The sequence below is a fragment of the Fukomys damarensis genome, unplaced genomic scaffold (assembly GCF_012274545.1).
Source record: "Fukomys damarensis isolate Sample0158 unplaced genomic scaffold, DMR_v1.0_HiC HiC_scaffold_12, whole genome shotgun sequence".
NCBI lineage: Eukaryota > Metazoa > Chordata > Mammalia > Rodentia > Bathyergidae > Fukomys > Fukomys damarensis.
The window spans coordinates 50753161-50773984 of NW_022900924.1; the positions used below are offsets into that span (position 1 = coordinate 50753161).

The following is a 20824-nucleotide window of genomic DNA, read 5'->3' on the forward strand; positions in this document are numbered from 1 at the left end:
GAGAGAGAGAGAGAGAGAGAGAGAGGAGCCAGAGGGAGAGGAGGGGGGAGAGGAGATCTGTTGCAGGCAGGGAAGGCGTGACCTGAATGGAGAATGCCAGCCAATTCCAGAGACACACAAGGACTTCAGAACAAAGATAAGGCATCGCTGACACCACACCGGGGACGCGCTCATAGACAAGTCGGACAGAGGGGACCAAGGCCAGGCGGCCAGGAGCACGCGGTGCAGGACAATGAGGTGAGTGCCGGGGCAGGAGAGGGCACCGCTCCCTTTCGGAGACCAGCTGTCCAGCAGTGGGGAGAGTCTGACCTTGTCTCCCCGCAGACTCACCTGCGCGTCTTGTGGGAGGTTGTGGTGTTTCTCGGCAACCCTTGGGGCTCTGCAAAGGGAGCTGTGGCCATGCTGGGTGCCTTTCCTGGGACTCCGGAGACGTGCAACTTGAAACAGGAGAGTTTGTGCAAATTCTGCTCCCGTCGCTGCTGAAGCTCAGATTTCGCCTTCTGCCAGGACAGCGTGCTCGCTGCCTGCTGGCCAATGTGGCTGTCCTCCTGGTGCCCGCAAAGCTGCTTTTTCATTCTCCCCTCTGCAAAGAGCATTGATTTCTCTCTCCAGATACTTTGAGAGTTAGATGTGTGTTTGTGTGTTTATTTGTTCTGACCGGAAAAAGAAACCAGCTTTCCACCGTCCAGCTTTATGGTTTCTTAAACCTTCAGAAGTTTGCCAGTTAAACCTCAATTTAGAAAACTAAAAACCTGTCCCCATTTTATAGTTCCCTGTAAATTTCTGCATTTCTTCCTGAAATCAGAGGCAGCTGGTGACACGAATCAAGCTATGAATTGTACCAAATGGCTCTTAAAGGGATACCGCCACAATTTTTTTTTTAAAGTAGCAGTTGGAGTTCTGGGACCCAGGACTTTAAATTTCACTTGGTTTGAAGAGCTCCAGATATTCTTTACAAGGTTTTCTTTTTCCCCTTGCAGGTCTGAAAACTCACTCTAATGATTTCTATTATATATAAGTGTTACTGTTGTAGAAACACCCAAAGTGGGGGGAAAGAACCTTGCACCTCTTTTCCTGTCATTTTTTTTCTTTAAATTGGGAGTGCTCCTGTTTGTTCTGTTCTGTAAACTTCACTTAGCAACTTTGCTGAGGTGGGGGTTGACGCAAAGCTTCAGGCTATATATGTCTCTGAATTCCAGTCACCTGTGGTTTCAGAACAATGATCGAATCCTTAAATCTAACTCGGACTTTCAGCTATTTTAAACCTACCATCCACCTTCATTTTGTCTTCCCTGAGAAAAATGGCCCTTATGCCTACCTACATAGATGACAACCTGATTCACCCCTAAAGGATCAGACTCTGACTGTGTTGCTCAGTGTGCCAGACAGCGAAACTATAGGACTAACGGTCCTGTGTCTTTGCGTAGGTTTATCCTTTGACCTGGAGCAACCCTCTTCTTCCCCCTAGATGTGTTTATTCCAGCCAAGTGCAGTACACTCTCTTTCCCCCTGATTTCCTCCCCTGGAGGTAGCTTCTCCTCCTTTGTTCTGTTCTGTTCCTTGTAGCTACATCCTTTATCGCCTTCGGAACACCTCTTTATTTAAGTATCAATGTGTTCATCTTGTATAACCAGCCGCTGACACTGACATAATGGCTACTTTTCTGCGGGACATTTAGTAAATATTGTTTTAATTGCCGAATAGCAAAGCAAGTGCTTTGCTAGAAAAGTCTCTAAAAGGTCTTGCCTCACAAGCATACACCAGTGCAGAGTCTGGAGAGAAATTTTATGGGCATTGTCTCATCTAGCCTTCAGATTTTTGATGAAGTTAAGTTTGGATGGATGAGTGAGAATAAAATATGGTAAGCAACTTCCCAAAGCCGTACTGACAGACTTGAGTCTCTGGGCTTCAAGGACGGCATCTTTGCTATGATATTTCACTAGACTGGCTGATGAATAAGCTGTTGAACCGCGGTAATTTTTAAAATGCCAAGGCCCAGGCCTCACCCGATGTCAGTTAAACCCAAATCTCCTGAGGAGGGGCTCACGCATTATTATTTTTTAAATTTCCACATAAAGCCATGGCTTTCAAAATTATTTTTCACAGGATTAATTGCTTTGGCCAGATGCCTGGGCATGATATGGGCATGGACCCAACTTCTTCTGTGAGCTTTTGTTATCTTCCTCTTCTGTTGAAGTTACTTTCCCATATGGCATTGGGCATAATGTGACATCTCTCAGGGTATCTTTTCATCATCTGTCAAGCAAGGGTGCTGTGCAAGAAAGCTAGAGAGTCCCTTCCAACTCTTAGACTTCAAAATGGTGTCTCGGTGTTGTGTGAGCTGAAATGAGGGAAGTGAATGGGGATGCTAGAAATCACTATTCATTGCAAAATCGTTCGAGGTCTACACAGGCATCTGAGGCATTTTTATGCATAGAGTCCTACAGTGGAGCTTCTGAAATCCCAGCTCTATATATTACTCTGACATTTCAAGCAAATGTAGCTAAACTTTTTGATTAGCTGGAGGATAGATAACAGGTGTCAGGAATCGTACAGCCGGTGCCTGGTGTAGAAGAAGCCAAAAATATTCAGAACATGATGAGGAATGAAAGCTGCCACTTATAGTCTTCGATTTACAGCCCTTAAAGCAAGGAAGCAAGCAAGCATATGCTCGAGCCCATTATGTGAAAGGAGATATTTGGCTTATATGTTTGAAAGTGTTTCAAGGCACAAACAGAGAACAGAAAGCTTCACAGGCCTTCTTCCAACACTGACCAGTTGCCTGCTACTCATGGCACTGGGCCTTGGGCTCAATGGACCAGCCAGCTGACAGCCCTTGATAGGCTCAGAGTCTCCTGGCTGTGCTCTGGAAAAAGCAGACATGGAGAAAGTTGACCTTTCAGCCTTGCATAATCTTTTTGTCTCTATTGCAGGGAAGACCATTTAAAGAGCCAAAGCTCACTCCTAACTCCTGGTTTTTGGGAAGCAGCAGGATGGAGTAATCGCAAATAATGTTTGCCTAGAGCTGTACATTTAACAAAGTACTTTCTAATGCTTCTGTGGGTAGCGACCCTGTGGGAAATCCTTACTGTTACCATAGCAGAGATGAGGGCATCAAAGGAGGCTTTCCACGCCTTCTCTAAAACGATAGGATAAATAAAGTCAAGGCCGCTAGTTGAGTCTGCTCTCCATTCTTCAGCCTGGCTGAACCTGAACTCCTAGCCCTGTTAACATGGTGCATTTCTTCACTTGGAAATGGGGCTGCTGGGCCCCATGAGTCAGAGCCTCTAGACTCAGTTTTTCTACTAACTCCCTGGATAACTTGGACCCATGCCTTCCCTTCTCTCTGCCTCTAAAGCCTTCCTCCACAGATTGGTTTAAAAAATATTGACATTGGCTACTGTATTAAAACATTTTGTTTTCTTAGCAACACCCCACATGTTGCTATTGTAGGGGCCCTGGAAAAAATTTAAATAAGTTTATTTTCTTTTTATTGAAAAAATAGTACACGGTCTTTCTAGACAAACAAGCACTTTATGTACACAAAACTAAAAATATTCATTTCCATTTCATAGACAACCACGGTTAATACCATGGTGTATGCCTTTCTAGACTTTTTTATATTTATCTATTTACCTTTTATGTGAATAGTACAAGAAATAGCTGAATAATTTAAATATATTCTATTCTGCTGTGTTTAGACACTCAGAAATTCATATGTAAGCACACATAAATATGCATTTGAGTACAGGGGAGAAGATATTGACAGGGGAACAACTTTCTGATTAGCAAAGATATAACAATTCAAAAACACTAGTATAGCTCCCCACCCAACATTGACTTTTTATGCAATTTTAAGACTCTAGCCCCACTTTCATTCATTCATTCATTCACTCATAATCTATTAGATACTAGACTCTGTTACATCCTTTACATGCATCGTATCTGATGTGCATAAACCTCATAAATTAGGGATTCTAATCTCCAATTTATTTTTTTCTCACTGAGTTTATTGGTCCATTTTATGTATACAGTACAGTTACATTCATCATTGGGATCTTGTACCTTTACATGACAGGTCTTGGTTCTCATTTTTTTCCCCTTGTCCCTGCCCTCCTTTCACCCCTCCTCCCCTCCCCCTTTACAAACACTTCATTTCCATTTTTTAACTTTATCATATTTTCCCCTTATTAGCTTTCCCCTACCCTTCCCACTTTCCCTGCACCTTTAGCCCCTTTCTTCCTGTTTCATATTATTAATTTCCAATTTATATACAAGGAAACTGAAGCTCAGAGAACCTCATTGCAGGACTTTTCACAGCCCTAAGTGGAAGAATTGGGATTGAAGCCAAATACATTAGACTTCAAGTCTGTGCCTCATGCAATACAGCGTGACAGGTGCACTAACAGAGATGTGTGTGGGGAGCTGTGGAATCAGGGCTTTACAGCCCAGGGAGCTTTGCTTTGGATAGGGAAGGATAAAGAAGACACCAGCAGGTGAAGGATGGGCTCATGGGCAGTGGTGACAAGGCATGAGCGGAAGTGGTGTGGCCGGAACTAAGAGGGACTTGAGCAGATCACCACTGGCCTCATCAGCCATACAGGGAGCAGATATTTCCCCTGCAGCTATGGTACAATCAAGCAACATGGTTATATCTGTGTTTTAGAAGGCCCACCTTGGCAGAAGATTGCTGAATGGTATAACGGGGAAGGGGAAAGTTAGGCTGCTATAGCAATATTCTAGATCAGAGGGATTAAACTAAGTACTTGACTGGAGATGAGGTGGATTTCCAGAGCCTAGGAAGTAGAATCAGTAGGACTTGGTGACTATTACACAAGGTATAATAGGAAAGGGGAAGGGTAAAATTAGCAAACTGATAGATGGTTAAAAAAAAAATTTTTAGAAATCAGAAATGAGATAGTGAACTTATTAGGAGAGAAGTTGATGAGCCAAGTTTGAGATGTTTGACCCCAAGGCCCCTGGATCTTATAAGGGAAGTGTGACATGTTAGATCCTGGTGTGCTGCTGTTACTGACCGCTGGGGCTTTAGTCAGCCTTGATGGCTGTGCCTCATTATTCCATCATCCACATTTGCCATATTCTGTAAGTTTTACTAAGTTTCCCTTGCTTTCTTTTGCAACTGTTTTAACAATCCATTATTCTTCATTTCTCCAGAAATGAATTACAGGCTTTTTGACCTTCACATTAAGACACTTGCCAAGAGGAAAGAAGATTTGTTTTGCTCATTCTGTCTTTATTCAAGATTTCACATGCCTTGACTGATGTTGCGGTGAAATACTTTCTTTAACAAGTTAAAAATGCTTGAGGTTGGCAGATCCTAACACTGAGTATTAATCTCATATTATTGTTACTCATCTTTTAGAAAAATGCATGATTTATGATTCATAAATAAAGCTGAAATGAAGAAATGATACCAGATTTTACCTAGCTATAAATTTTCTACTTTTAGTAGTAAAGTAAGCCAGGGATTTAGCTCAGAGGTGCCACCATCTGCCTCAAAAGTGCAAGGTCCTAAGGCCAGGGATTTAGCTCAGTGGTTCTGGCACATGCCTCACAAGTGCAAGGACCCGAGTTTGATCCCTGGTACCAAAAAAGAAAAAAAGTGCAAAGTCCTGAGTTCGATCCCCTGTACCAAAAAGAAAAGACCTCATCAATAGTAAAGTAAAATATGTCAGAGTCTCAAATGTGGTACTTTCTCGAAAAGTTTAAAACTCTTAGCAAATCTTCTAATCACCAAACCTGGAAGAAATCTTATCAGTCATATACTGATTTCCTCTCGGGTTACAGACTAGGTAGACAAGGCCCAGAGAGGAAAAAGTCATCACAGAAGAAACACTGAGAACTTGGTCTCCTGGCTGCAGATCCAGTTAGGTGTTGGCGATCGGTGTCCATGAATGTAAGCACATCCACGCTCATATCTTTCAGGTGGCTCCTCCTCTGTCTAGTTCTGTGCTTCTCCCTGTTGAACGCTTCGAGCCACACTGTGGAGCTAAATGATATGTTTGGCCAGATTCGGTCACCTGGCTATCCTGACTCCTATCCAAGCGACTCAGAGGTGACTTGGAACATCACCGTCCCAGAAGGATTTCGGATCAAGCTTTATTTCATGCACTTCAACTTGGAATCATCTTACCTTTGTGAATATGACTACGTGAAGGTGAGACCCCCAACGTTTCCTAACTGAGCCAGGCTCTCTGCTAGGAATTGGACACTGACCCTACCTATCCTTGTAGGCTTATGTTTAGAGGTATGGATGTGATGAATGAAGACCAGGAGTGGTATGTCAAGTTCTAGCTGAGTAAGTAGAACTAGGAAAGACAATGGGAGGAACTGGTGGTATGGGACAGGTGGTACTGACTCAACCAAGTAAAACATTTTTTCCTTTCTCTTCTCAGGACTAGAGTATAAGTCAGTGGTAGAGCACTTGCTTTGCATACCTGAGCTCCTTGGTTTGATGCTCATAACAGGGAAAAAAAAATCTTTTTGTTCTCAAAGTTTGTAATGTCTCTACTAGCTTTTGCTTGACAGTCCCAATGACCACAGAGTATGCCACAGTCAAACAAATAGTGCCACAAGCATGGCCCCAAACTGAGATATGAGAAAGCTCTTCCCAATTCCACAAATAATAATCAAGACTTTGGGAGATGTTGGGTTACCCAGTAATTGACAATTGGAAGGGAGGGTTGAATGTGATTCTGAAAGGCCTTGAATATCACATGAAGGAATTTGTATTTTATCAGCAAAGCTCATGTAGAGGAAGCAAAATTCACTGTCTGAATATGGTAGGGGAAAACAAGAGAATAATATGACATACAAACAATGGTCCCTGAAATTTAGGGAGAACCCACAAAAAATGCTGGGGGTGAGAAGCTGTTCTCATTTTCAAGTGGGGCTGAAAATAATCAGAGAATTCTGAAACCAAGTTTATTAAGGTTTTAGCTACTTCAGAAAGATGTAGAGAGCCAAGAACATACTTTCTGAGCTCGCTCTCTGGCTTCCTGGATGAGGTTTCCATCCAATAAATCCAGAGCTGCCCTTGTATGTTTTTAATACTAATATAGTCTCATTTTCCAGTGATTCAGAAAGAGCTAAACATGTGTTAACGAGAATATCTAGTCTAAAGCAGTGTTATAAAATGCTTTTAACACTTTTAACCTCATCTAAACTATACATAAGTCCTATAAGACAGAAATAACTATCTCACTTCAATGCAAAGGAATAAACCTGGGAAAGGTTAGAAACTCCCCAACATTGTACAGCTGGGAGGTAGTAGATCAAGGTTACAAATGCTTATCTTGTGGCTTTGAGTCTCACGTCCATTGGCCACACCAAACATCTCTGAACCTATGTGCCACTGAGCCTGAGAGGCTCACAAGGACACAAGCAAGAGAAGACGTGTTAAGGCCACAGCCCCCCACCCTGCTTCTGTTAATTTTATGCGAAGTGTGTTGCCAATGAACGTGTTGGGCCCACATGAAATAGCCACAGTGCGCCATGTCAGGATCCCTCAATTTCAGCTCCATTGACATTTTGAACCAGATAATTCTTTGCTGATGAAAGTTGTCTTAAACATTGTAAAATATTTAGCAGCATGCCTTGCTCCTACATATTAGACGCCAGTGGCATCTCTCTTCCAGTTGTGACAACTGAAAATGTTTCCAAACATTGGCAGCATCCCAGAACCACTGCTGTATGAGGTGCTGCCCTTCTCTGAATGCTCTGTGCTGGGGATTATGGGACTATTGGGATTCATAAGACTTGGGTGCCTTACAAAGATGGGCGAGCATGGTCTCTCAGAGTTACAAAGGTACAGTCTACTTGAGGCAATTCATCGGTTAAGCTACTGATTCCTTTGGAAAGGGGGATCAATGCAGGATAGTGGATCTGTATAGCTGTCTCTTGTGGAAGACTATTCTAGCATCTGCATGAGCCCCTAGGCAGAGGTTCTGGCATCCAAGGGGCCTGAGCAGGTCTCCCTTCAGAGAATTCCAGGTCCTGTGCCCTTGTCCACGCATACCCAGCAGAGTTGCCCTCCAAAAGTCAAAAACACACAAGGCTGCAGGCCTGAAGACTCATCTAGTCATAAGTGATCATTATTGTTTTTTCCCATAATTTCTCCCTAGTGAACATGTTTTCACAACCCTTCAGTTAGGTGCAATAGAGAAAAGAGATAGTAGCTGCTCAAGTTAAAGGTGACCCTGAAGCTCCCTCTGCTTGCTCGCCTTCCTTGGTCACCACTCTGCAACATCTTGAGGCATCATGGCCAGAATTTTGCCACTCTGGTCAAGATACCACAGGATGGAAGAGGAGATTGAAGGCCAAAGATCAAGGACAAAACTAGCAGTCTGCTTCAGAACTCCCAAATCCAGAAGCCTCACAGACAGAGTTGAAACCTGAGTGCTTTTGATAATTGCCTTCCCAAACACAACCCACAGATATGTGCTTTTTCTGGCTCAGAATAAGAAAGATGCTCTTCTCTTTCCATCTGAATTAAAGTGCAAGCATGACATGTGACTCCAGGCTAAGTCAACCCTGCTCTCCAAAATTCTGTTTCATCATTAGTTCAGTGAGAAGGTAAGCTGAGCTGATCCTGAATATTTCTTAAATTCCATAATTCTAATCCAGGGTCTCCGTACCAAAATTTTCCAGATAACCCCACCAGACCCACATTATCCTATTTAAGATGGTCTCAGAAAGTGTAAATAATGTGTTTATAACAACCAATTCTCAAAGTTTCATGGCTCCAAGCCCTCCAATTAGAGCCTGCCATCTACCATAGATGCCTTGGTGACTTATGATTTGCATAGAGTTTGTTAACATATCATGCCACCACTGTCCTTCACCACGAAACTTTAATATTACCAACTTCCCTTTGGCAGGATAACCTCTCTTGTTCTGAAGCCTTTTCACTCCATCACTGACTTCCCCTGGCAGGTTTAAAGAAACTTCCATATCACAGAGGCCCTCGCCAGTCCACAAATTGCTCTCTCTACCCAGGCCCATCACAGTGCCAGTTTATATCAGTAGCTTAAAGAATAGCAGGACCCCAAGGCTCTGAACCCCATGATCATATTTACTAGAATTCCTCTATGATCTGATTTCCTGTAGTCCTTGGTCTTCAAGGCACGTGCACATCTGTGCAGCAGCATCTGCTTCTGTGGAATGTGGCTTCAATTGTGGATTCCTGCAGAGCACAGATGAGGCATGTGAACCACATCTGGTTGACACTACAAGCAAAGAGTACAGTACAGTCACGGTCAGGGAGTGGGGAAGACTAGTTCCTCGTTGTCATTCTATGCTAAATAACCTTAGGCAAAGAACTCCTTTTAGAAGGGACTTGGTTTCTTCCTCTGTCAAATACAGCTTCTGTAGATAGATGGCTTATAACAGGGGAAACCAAACCCTCCCACCACCCCTACTGCTCCCCACACAGGAAGAAGTAAGCAGTGGGTGAAGCTTCATCTGTATTTATAGCTGCTTCCCACTGTTTGAATGACTGCCTGAGCTCCAACTCCTGTCAGATGAGCTGTGACATTAAATTCTCATAGGACCATGAACCCTACTGTGAACCTGTGAACTGTGCAAGCAAGGGATCTACATTGCATGCTCCTTTGAATCATACTGAAACTACCAACCACCCCCCCAACCCCTGGCTGGGGGAAACATTGTCTTCCATGAAACCAATCCCTGGTGCCAAAACAGTTAGGGACAACTGGTAACCCTGATATTCTGTGCATCTGAGACCTTAGAAGTGTAGGAAGAGCTCCATCATCAGAATTTCCAGAGCTCAGAGAGGGTACTTCATTGGCTAATATCACACTGGGACATCTCAAAATTCTCAGTCTTTTCCTCTTTTACATAAAGTAAACTACAGTACCTTCCCAAGTTGTAATACAAGGCAAATATTGGCAATGGTCAAACCCACTCTTAAAAGTTCCTTAAATATAGTAAAATACTATCTTTTCATGTGCCCAGCAGAGGCACTATTTTCCCAGAAATATAACAAATTACAGTTCCTTTGTTTGAATATAGATGAAGTAACTGACTTAGAAAGGAGCCGTGAAAGAAAATTACAGAAATAGTTGTAATTTATTAGAAACCAGGACCCCAAGGAGAACAGCACAGTCACACATCCTACCTTCAAGTTCACTTCATGACATCTGCTTATTGACCAAGAAGGCATGAGCCACCTGTATTCAGTTTTTATTCTCTCTCCCATTGTGTGCAAAAACTTAAACTGCCTCTGTTAAATGTTCATATCATACACTGCTACTATCCAGTTAAACCTATGTCTTTGATGCACCCAGTATTTCCTCTATCTTTTCCACTGGTGATGCCTTTGTTTCCATTCTGATCTGTCTCAATCTACTGCAGATACCTCCTAAATGTCTACCAAATTCCAATCTCTTCACATTAGTCCACCCTCTCCATATACACTGCTTGGGTTGTGTCACTCTTCAAATCTGTCCATGGCTGCCCATTTCCTAAAGAATAAAGGCCAAGAATTCTATTGCAAAAACTGTCATAAGCTGAACACTGTACCCAAACTGGTCCCACAGAGGTGAGTAAGATAGTTTTGTCCCCCAATAATTCACAGTTTCATAGTATGTAACGAGACAATTGCATATTCAGTCAATTGCAAACAAAGTAACACAAGGGACATAAGGCAAATTATACAATCGAGAGTGGTTATTTCTCCATCTCCAGGAAAGGTGATGTTGAAATGAGTCTTGAAGGATAAGTAAGCACTCAATAGTGTGATTCCTTAGATGGGATGTCTCATCAGAGTTACCATGGTGTGGAGGCCAAGAAGGATAAATGACATGCAGTGAGAGAATAGCCAAGATTGGCATGGTTTAGGGAGATATAAGAAAAAAGCCTAGAAAGATCATCTGGGAAAGTAGTAAGATGTTTGGAAAATTTGTATTTAAAAGTGAACACCCAAAGTCAAAAACAAGTGATCAATGGATTGAATTAATTCTGCAGATAAATTTTGTTGGTCGGCCTTAGCATTGCATCATTCTATACTTTGAAAAAGTAACAAGCAAAATGAATTAATTCAGCATAACACTTGTGATCTCACACAAAAATCTACACATCCAAATTTTATTAGAAAAGGTGGCATCTCTGGCAGCTTCTTGTATGCCAATAATTAAGGGAACTAGGTAGGGGCAGCGCTGTAGGTGAGGTTCCCACCACTCCCTACAGTTCCCTTCCTGTAGAAGCTTTGTCTTGCTTGCTCACTGCTTCTCTTACAATAGAGAGAGTGAAGCCCTACCTCCCTCCTCACAGTGTCTCTACAGAAATAACAAAGGTGAGAGTGCCTGAGAAGAACATGTATTTCACAAAAAGTCAGTGAAAAAAAAATTGCGTGAAGAATATTTGTCTGTACTGAACACGCAAAGTGTGTTTCTGTCTAAAACTTACAAAGCAGCTTGCTCTACTTGTTTATGCTTTCAGCTCAGCATCTTTTGGTATTTCGGTCTAGGATCTCCAGCGAAAAACTGTGAAATGTTTCAGGATAGGGGATAGGGGACAGGAGATGACACTGGAGAATATTTGAGAAGTGTGGTCTGGAACTAAGAAGAGGTGTTAGCAGAGTAAAAGCCAAAAGGAAGAGAGTCAATGAGTAAGGCTGTTGGAGAACTGTGCTAATCGGTTGAACGTGACTCTGTTGAACATAGTGTATGTTTCAAAGCCCACCAGCCTCCAGGGGAGCTGTGGAGCTCAAGTAGAGGTACTGCAGATAAACACCACAAGAACTGGCTGTGTATGGGAGAGGGAGACGGAGGAATCAGGCTTCAGCCCAGGCTCTGACAGCATAGCGGCTACTTTTTCAGCCAATGGAGGCCAACAACATGAAGAGGTCAAACAGATAGAGAATGTGCTGTAATGCACGGAGTTTAGCAAACAGCTGAAATGCTGGTCCAGATTTTGAGACAAGGCTTCAAGACATAAGGCTTCAGACGTAAGGACAAAATCCTATCTCTGTCACTATCTGAGTGAGAACCTGAGGCCAAGCTTCTCCATCTCCCAGAGCAGTGGTTTTCCCTGTTAATGGAAAAAATTTTTATAGTGGAGAGAGTGTCTTCTTCGAGGACTGTGGGAAGCCTTAAAGGGAAGGATGGTTGGATGTAGAATTAGTACCATGCAAGCATGCTCCATGGGTTAGACCCAGGATTCATACACAGTCAGACTCAGGGTCATCACTCACTGGAGCAAGTACTGTACTTCACCCAACTCTGGTTCCCTTTCCCCAACTATAAAATGGGATCAATAATAATTCCTTTCTGAAGGCCTCAGTGCAAATGCCAAATGAAGTAAATGCTTGAATGACACATGTCCAACCGATGCATAATTAGCTCAGTAAATACTATTCTTTCAGCAATGATGGTGAAAGTATGAGCAACAGAGTGCCTGCCTGGCATTGCTAGATGCTAAATGAATACCAGCTTTCTCCTCTACTCTGACTCTACCACAGTCTAGCTTTGTTCATGTCATTCAATGTTTTTAGTCAATTCATGGAAAAGTGCTTTGAAAGGATTATTTCTCCCATGTTTTCCTTAGAGCATCACAAATGTTATGACTTGGTTTCTATATGTTAGCTCGTTTGATACTTAAGGAACAGGAAGAGCAGGGATTATTTCACCTAACTTACTGAAAAGGAAATTGAGGCATAAAGGACAATTCTGTCTCTGGTTATCTTACCGCAAGTCATGGTTTGGGGCCCTTCTCAAGCATGTTCTATTCTGGAAGGAGCCCTGCTGTGCATCTTAGCTATGCACTGTTTCTAAGGTGACACTTGGCCTGTCATGGTAATTGGCAAAATGTATCAAAAGACCTTGAAGGATCTTGATGGTCCTTATGTTGTCTAGATTTTGCTAATGAACTTTGGCTTTTATCCTAGCTTGGGCGTAAAAACTATTTTACAAAAATAATAAGAAATAGAGTGTGAGCTCCAAAGAGTGGGAAAGTGCTTAGTTTGCTTGTGGTGCCCTAGTTCTACAGATGAGCTCAAGGTCACCCCCACTAGACTGCCAGCCCCATTCGGTCAAGACCCATGTCTATATTTTCTCCAGTCGCAAGCACAGTTCCGGGGCAGAGCAGGAAAAGCCACACATCTCCCAGCGGTGTTTTTAAAGGAGCGGACTCTGATTAGTAAGTCGGCCACTGACTCCTGCTCAGACCTTGGAAATGTCACCAGCCCATTCTGGGCCTTAGTTTCCCCAGAGGAAGAATTGGCTTAGCTGGCTCCTCTAAGCCCTTCCGGATCTGATGCTCAGTGGCTCCCAGTCCAGCACCTCTTCCCTCTGGCCACAGAGGGCGAGCTGCATCCTGCTGTGTAACTGACAGATAAACCCCGTGACCCCAAGCTCCTCATCCTGTGCAGCACTCTGTGTTTACTTAGAATATGCCCTGGACCTTCCATGGGCACTGACCCCAACTACTTCAGCAGCTCTGTTAATTCTCTGGGAGTGGACGGGAGGCTTTGGCCCCAAATGGAAATGAAAAACAGATCACTTCTCATGAATTTCAATTGTGTTCCCCAGCAGGATTCTTTCCTCCTAAAACACCACCCCCTGGCCCCCCAACGCCAATTCCAGCTGATTCAGAAGAATCAGGAAGTGAAAGGGAGCTTCAGAGAAGTGTGACCAAAGCTCATTTTGTGCAGGAAGTGGAAACAGCATAAACTCAGGGGTGATGAAAACCAGAAGGAGGCTCCTAGTGCTGGAGCAGAGAATGCTAGTGAGTGTGGATGAGCGTGGTAAAAGTGCTCTGAATGTACACATGTGGAAGTACACGCAGCTCTCGGAAACATCCTGATGAAAAACAGCTTGATTTTACTTTCCCTGTAGAGAGAAAAGGTAGGCAAGGAGAAGATATTCATTTACACAGCAAATAGTTAATTGAGTACCTGCCACTTTCTAGAGCTTAAAGTACAGCAGTAATTATGGCCAACAAAAATTCCTGCCAGCACAATGTTCCCATTGCATTGGAGTAGTCATACAATGAGCACTTAATGCAATTCATAAGCAAATTATATAGTGAGTACAGAGCTGATCGGCCAAGAAAAGCAATAGAGCTGGTGGAAGGGTGTGCAAGAGTTGAGGTGGGTTCCATGATTTAAACATGGCGGACAGAGTAGGACTCATGGAGAAGGTGATACTGGTACAAAGACTGAAGGAGATGAAGAAGGTAGACACTTCTGGGTGCTTCTGAGGGGAAAGCACAGGATGGACAAAGGTCCGGGGGGGCATGTCCAGGGTGTTTGCAGAGGACAAGGATGGCAGAGAAACTGGAGGTACAGGAATGGACGATAAAGCCAGCGAGGTGCAGGGCAAAGTGGGAAGGAGACTGGAAAATACTGTCACCCAGTGCCACCAGGTAAAGGCAGACTTCACAGGCTGCTTTCACACCCAAAGTCTCCTCTAACCTCCTGCTTCCTAGAGAAAAATATTAATGTCCGTCTTTTCTGTCTGTGCAAACCAAGGCCAGGAGATAGGGTGTGTTTGCTTGTAAAAGGCTAACAACTGCATTGGGGTGGAGGAAGAACGTGGAGCAAAGATGCAGCCAGCCACGTTATTTCCCTGATATTCAGATGCAACAGGCATTAATAACTTGAAGAACACAGATGAACATAGAACGGATCGGTATTAAAATAATTAGGGAGCGATGAGTTTTCCTAGAATTTTCAAATATAATTTAATTACAAGTTTATGAAGCTCACTTAAAGGATTTTTCTGTCTAATAGCCAAGCAGCGAATTCCCTGAAATGTTAACCGTGCCCAGTAAGCTGCTCGCACCTTCTTAGAAACTACTGGAGAAGGCTGCCTCAGAGCAGGTCCTTTCTGTGGCCACCTCATCCCTGCCTTCCTTCCCTCCAGTGCTGACTGTGACACACCTCGAGCCAAGCAGCCTCTTCTGCAGACCAACACAGCAACTCTTTTGTTGTTGTTGTTGTTTCTTTTTTTTCTTCTCTATTCTCTTTCCCGGTCCTGAACTATTTGGGGCCCAGCCTCTGAGCTGCTGAAGGGATTTGCATGTGAATGAGCGGATATCTCTTCTGCAGGCCAACACAGCAACTCTTTTGTTGTTGTTGTTGTTTCTTTTTTTCTTCTCTATTCTCTTTTCCCGTCCTGAACTATTTGGGGCCCAGCCTCTGAGCTGCTGAAGGGATTTGCATGTGAATGAGCGGATCCCAGAAAGGGTGGGATGGAGGCGTCCTAGCCATTCACCCACCCTCCCTGGCTCGCCCTCCCAGACCCCTCCCGCCCATCCAGCCCCACTGCGCCTCCTGCTGAGACGATGGGTACTGCTGCTTTCCCACCTGCGGGATGCCCGCTTCCCAGGCTGGGGCAAGACCGCTCTGCTGCCAGCTCTTTCTTCCCTCCCTGTGCTCGCTGCCCTCTTCTGTGCAGCCCCGCACCCCCAAGAGGGACGCCTCCCCAGGCAGCGGTGGTTTCTTCCCCTCTCAGGACCCGCCAGCGCTTTCCCAGGCCCCCTCCTTCTTTATGGTGTCTCCCTTTACATGAATACAATGCTTTCCTGGAGGCCCAAGCTGATCTCTGAGGAGGCCTTTACTCTGATTAACAAATAACAAATAAAAATACTGTCCTGGGAAGAACAGTACACCGGGACATCGGTTGTGATTTTAAGTCTCAATTTCTCCATTTAAGAAAGAAAAGGTACAGACTTGAGGGCTTTGCACACCTATTCCGCTTCTGACCTCTTATAATTGTCTGTTTCTATTTTTTTTTTTTTTTTTTTTTTTTAATTTTTTGGAGCCAGGGATCAAACTCGGGTCTCTACACTTGTGAGGCAGGTGGCAGAACCCCTGATCTAGTTCCCCAGCTGTCTGTTTCTAATTACTAAATCACACCTGGAAGTCAGAGCATCCAGAAGTTTTACCAAAGTCTGCTAATCCTAAACTATGTGTGCTTCAAAACCTCACATTGCCTTTCTGGGCTCAGAATTATAATGTCTGAGGCGGCAGAACCCCTGATCTAGTTCCCCAGCTGTCTGTTTCTAATTACTGAATCACACCTGGAAGTCAGAGCATCCAGAAGTTTTACCAAAGTCTGCTGATCCTAAACTATGTGTGCTTCAAAACCTCACATTGCCTTTCTGGGCTCAGAATTATAATGTCTGCCTGATGTTAATTTCTTATCCGATTTCCATTCAGAGCAAATAAAATAGAGAAGAATGAAAATTCTCTGTGGAAGGAAGGAGAATATGTTACTAGTTATTCATTATGGCCAAATGACTTGGTCCAGGAATGGAGCATGAACCTTTAGCATCTCTTATCTAAAATCAACTGCAATCTTAGACCTAACAGCTATGTTATTTTACTTATTTCATTTTCAAGAGCTCCTGAAATGCAGCACACACAGAAAAACACCCATATCAGGTGCACACACACACACACACACGCACACACTGACACACACACTCACTTTTTTTTCTAAGCCCAGATGCTTACCCAGTGTCTGGTAGCTTTCATTTCCTTCTACCCCACTCTTTTGCTGAAATTTGAAGCTACTTGGTAAAGTAGCAAGATAGGGCCATTAGTCATTGGCCTAGTCCCAGGAATCACTGGATGTACTTTTAATGAGGGTGAGCTTGGGAGCTAGGAACACTCAGCTGCAAACAGGAGTCCTGGGCCCCCTGGACTGCCATGGAATCATCTACCTACAACCACCCATCTAGAGAAATTCCCAGAAGCACAAAGAAGTAGAGGGAGACTTGAATGTGAAGCTATACTCTCTGGACCTTATCCTTTGGAGATCCTTTTTATCACTTTGATCTTCACTCACACAATTTGGTTAATAATATTTTTGCGTCACTTACCCCCGAGATGATTGGAAGGAAGGCTTCATAACATGCAAAAAAAGCCAAACAGACCCATAACATGCAAAAAAAGCCAAATAGACCCATAACATGCAAAAAAAGCCAAATAGACCCATAACATGCAAAAAAAGCCAAATAGCACCTGTTAAATGAAGAGGCTGTGGCAGGGGTGTCTCTCTAAGTTCTCTTCCAGTGCAGATGGCTTCAGTGAGATCAGTAATGAAGCAAAACCTAGGAAAGAGAGGGTACACAGGAAGAATATCAGTCTCCAAATGCAAGGAGTGCAGGAGAGCATCATTTCTGTGGCTAGTTCTCAGGAGTCCTGTTTTCCTCACTGACTATGTCCCAGGACCTATCTTAGTGTTTTACATATACTAATTCATGTCATGCGCACAACAGTCCTGTGACAAAATTCCATTATTTTTGCTGCTGTGTATAGGAGAAAATTTACATGGAGAAAGTATATGTGGTCTTAGGGCTTCCATAACAAATTACCACTAACTGTTTTAAAACAGCATCAACTTATTCTTATACAGTTCTGGAACCTCAAACTCTGAAATCAAGTTATCCCCAGGACCATACACCCTCCAAAGTCTCTAGAGGAGAATTTGCCTCTTCTGGCTTCTAGTGTTGTTGGCAATCCTTAGCATTTCTTGGTTTACATCACCAAAACTCCAGTCCCTACCTCTGTCTTCACATGCCCCTCCTTTCTGTGTGTCTCTATGTCAAGATTTCTGGCCTCTCATAGGGATACCAGTCATTGGAGAGGGCCCATCCTAACTCAGTATGGTGTTATCTTAGCTTGATTCCTATGTAAGGGCAGATTCAGAGACCTCAGAGATGGGACTTGAATATATACTTTGGGGCACAAAATGCACTCCATAACATAGAGAATTTAAGTAGCTTTTCCAGCACCTAATAGTTAATGAGTGTCAGCTGCAACTGGTATAAAATGAAGTCCCACACATGAGGCCAAAGTCTCAGCCTTAGTAAGGGGTTGCAGCCAAAGAATAGAGAACTTGAAAAACCTTGAAATTAGTCCACAGTTTCACTCTCTCTCTCTCTCTCTTAAAAATCAAAACAAAACAAAAAGGCAGAAGAGCTCATACTGTAAAATGTTTAGATATCCGGTATCTATCCTTTCCCTCCCAGCCCCCCTCCATTTCTTCCCTCGGTCCAGTTGACCTCAAGGCTTCTAAGTCGTTCCTCGTCCATCCACTGACACACATTAACACACCATCTGTTCTTCACCCTTACAGAAACTACTGCCTAACAAGAGCCCTTCCTGGCTATACACTGCAGGGAGGAATTTTAGTTACTCTGAGTTTCTTGACTCTATTATCAGAGCTTTCTTTTTCACTTTGGTCACAAGGCAAAAATATTCACCTCTTTTTCAACTCTTATTGGGACCCAAAGGCAAGAAAACATTGAAAGTTGTTAGTGATAGAGTTATGAGGAGTCCACACCCCAGATCCTGGGAGGAAGGTAAGACTCTGGCAATGGCAAAAGACAAAAGGCTCTGAATTTCCCGTCTGGCTTAGGGTTCTTCTTTGTGTTCCCTTTGTTTGCTGACCAGAACTGATTAATTTTATACCACTAGGTAGATGAAAAAGGGAAGCATTTTGCGCCGCAAGTTTCTTTTAAAAATATAAAACCAGAGGGAAAAGAAAATGACCCACAGTAGCAATTGTCATTGATAGTGGTCTGAACTAATTCATTCTACTTTGTATGTTCGATGCAGGCTTCCAGCATGGGTATAATTCTACCATATATACAATTTTCCTACTTCTCACTTACTTAGAGTCACCTGGTAAGAATAAACCTGGATCACTGTAAATTCTCCCTTAACGTGATAATTAATGCCTGGCATTTACTGTTAATGCTGATTTAACTATTGCTCTAGAATTGGATATTGACATTGCTTCTATTTTCTGTTGCTACACAAGAGCTGATTGAAAAATACAGTGTGTGTTTAGATGTTTTACATTTATTGCAGTAAGACACATCGCCATTAGTCCTCAGAATACTCAACCTCTCTTTGCACACACTGATCCCACTGTTCTTGACACTTGCAAAAGCAGTTCTAGAATATCCTTTTTTGGGGGTACTGGGGATCGAACTCAGGTCCTTGTGCTTGCAAGGCACACAGGTGGCAGAACCACTGAGCTAAATCCCCAGCCCTAGAAGTATTATTTTGTGAGTGACCTTACAAGGAGTTAAAAAAAAAAATAGTACAAATGCCATTCACTGGAAAGGCAGGGCCATGATAACATGACACAGTGTCCTCATCCACCTTATTCATTGGATCTGACACCACGCAACTTCTAGCTTTTCCCCAAAGTCAAAATGACCATGAAAGGTAAACATTTTTAATCAATTCAGGACATCAAGTCAGCCATGAAAGCACAAATAAAGGCACTCATGTATGCTGCTATAAATATCTTTGTTCATTAAAGCTTTTTTGTGTTTGGAAAAATTTTCCCTAGATTACATTCACAGGTATGAGACCAAGGGATAACTTTCTGAGCCAAGCATAACTCAAAACTGCCTGATCTACCTTCAGATATCGAGTTTTGTTTTGTTTGTTTATTAATCTCTGCAGCTGGTAGTGAAAAGGAGGTATGAATTTTTGGTAAAGATTTAGATAAAGACTACGTGATTTTTTGAGCCGGGGATTTAGCTCAGTGGTTCCTCTGGCTGCCTTAAAAGCACAAGGACCCGAGTTCAATCTCCGGTACCAAAAAAAAAAAGACTATGTGATTTTTGATGGCTCCAGGAACTCACTGCAATATGTAAATTCCCACTCTTAAATGTCATTCTTACTCATTGTTTCAAATCACTTCCATCTGCTTTGTTGCTCATAACTCTGTGGTCAGGATTTTGTGAGGGGCTCAACGGGTTGTCCCTCTGCTGGATTTCCTGTGTTCATTCATGTGGCTACATTCCTCAGAGGTTGACTAAAGTGGGAAGGTCCATGATGGTCTCAGTCATCTGCCTGGTGGTTGGTGGTGAATGTCAGCTGCTTCATCTAGAGATCTCCGTTGGATGTCTCATGTGTACCTTTTGTGGGGTCAGCTTCTCAAGCAGGCTTTGCAGGGCTTCAGGCCAATATACCATAGAGCAAGAATGTTAAAGAAAAATTTATTCAATGACACTTGAAGAACGGTAAGGCAAACTTTATTCAAGACCAGCATGATAGTATAGGAAACCTAGTACTGAGGTTTTGAAGTGAGGAGAGAACTTATATTCAATTTCAAATATAGCATAGGTGAATGAGAATTTATGACCAAAGAACAGGAAGTCAGTGAATAGAAAGTTACTTGGAGGAAACATCAAGGTTAAGGGGTACTCGGGCTAAAATGACCTAATAAGATTCTTGTTGCCGGGTGAGGTGGCGCTCACCTATAATCCCAGAATTCAGGAGGCTGAGGCAGGAGGATTGCTGTGAGTTCGAGACCAGCCTGAGCTACATAATGAGTTCCACATCAATTTCAAATACGTAGTGAGACCCTGTCTCAAAAAAACCAAAAAAAAAAAAAAAAAGATTCTTGCTAATGATAGGTTACACTGAAGCAGGCCTCACCAGGGGAATGAAGTAGGGAGGATAAGGAACCAAAACAGATATCAAGGATGATTGTATCGTGGGTGGGGGGACTGCTTCTTACCAAACTGATTTGGAAGAGGTCTTTGCTAATACTGGAGTTTCCAAGGGAGTAAACAGAGGGCCTAGAATAAAGTTCAGAAGTTTCACTAAAGTTTGGACAAGTAAAGAATCTTTTTCAATAATTATGAGGTTCTTTGAGACCTTAGTTAGTTATACTTCTTTTTTTTTCTTGGTCCTTTCGAGGCAGGTCATGGAAACACTGAGCTAAATCCCCGGCCCTTGAGACCTTAGTTGGGAAGTTACATACCACTTTTAACACATCATAGACCTTTTTTTTTTTTTTTTTTAATT

General features: G+C 43.0%; 1 protein-coding gene across 3 annotated transcripts in view; it reads left to right on the forward strand.

Moving 5' to 3' along the window:
* The first annotated feature begins 14 nt into the window (after positions 1-14).
* Masp1 (mannan binding lectin serine peptidase 1) overlaps positions 15-20824 on the forward strand; it is a 66614-nt gene continuing 45804 nt past the window's right edge. The window contains exons 1-2 of one of the 3 annotated variants that reach the window (XM_010624145.2): positions 15-237; positions 5947-6178. In XM_010624145.2, the coding sequence (XP_010622447.1) occupies positions 233-237; positions 5947-6178 (237 nt within the window). In that variant the 5' untranslated portion in view covers positions 15-232. The remainder of the gene's footprint in view (positions 238-5946; positions 6179-20824) is intronic. The other 2 variants (XM_010624146.2, XR_004516834.1) reach the window with 2 other exon arrangements.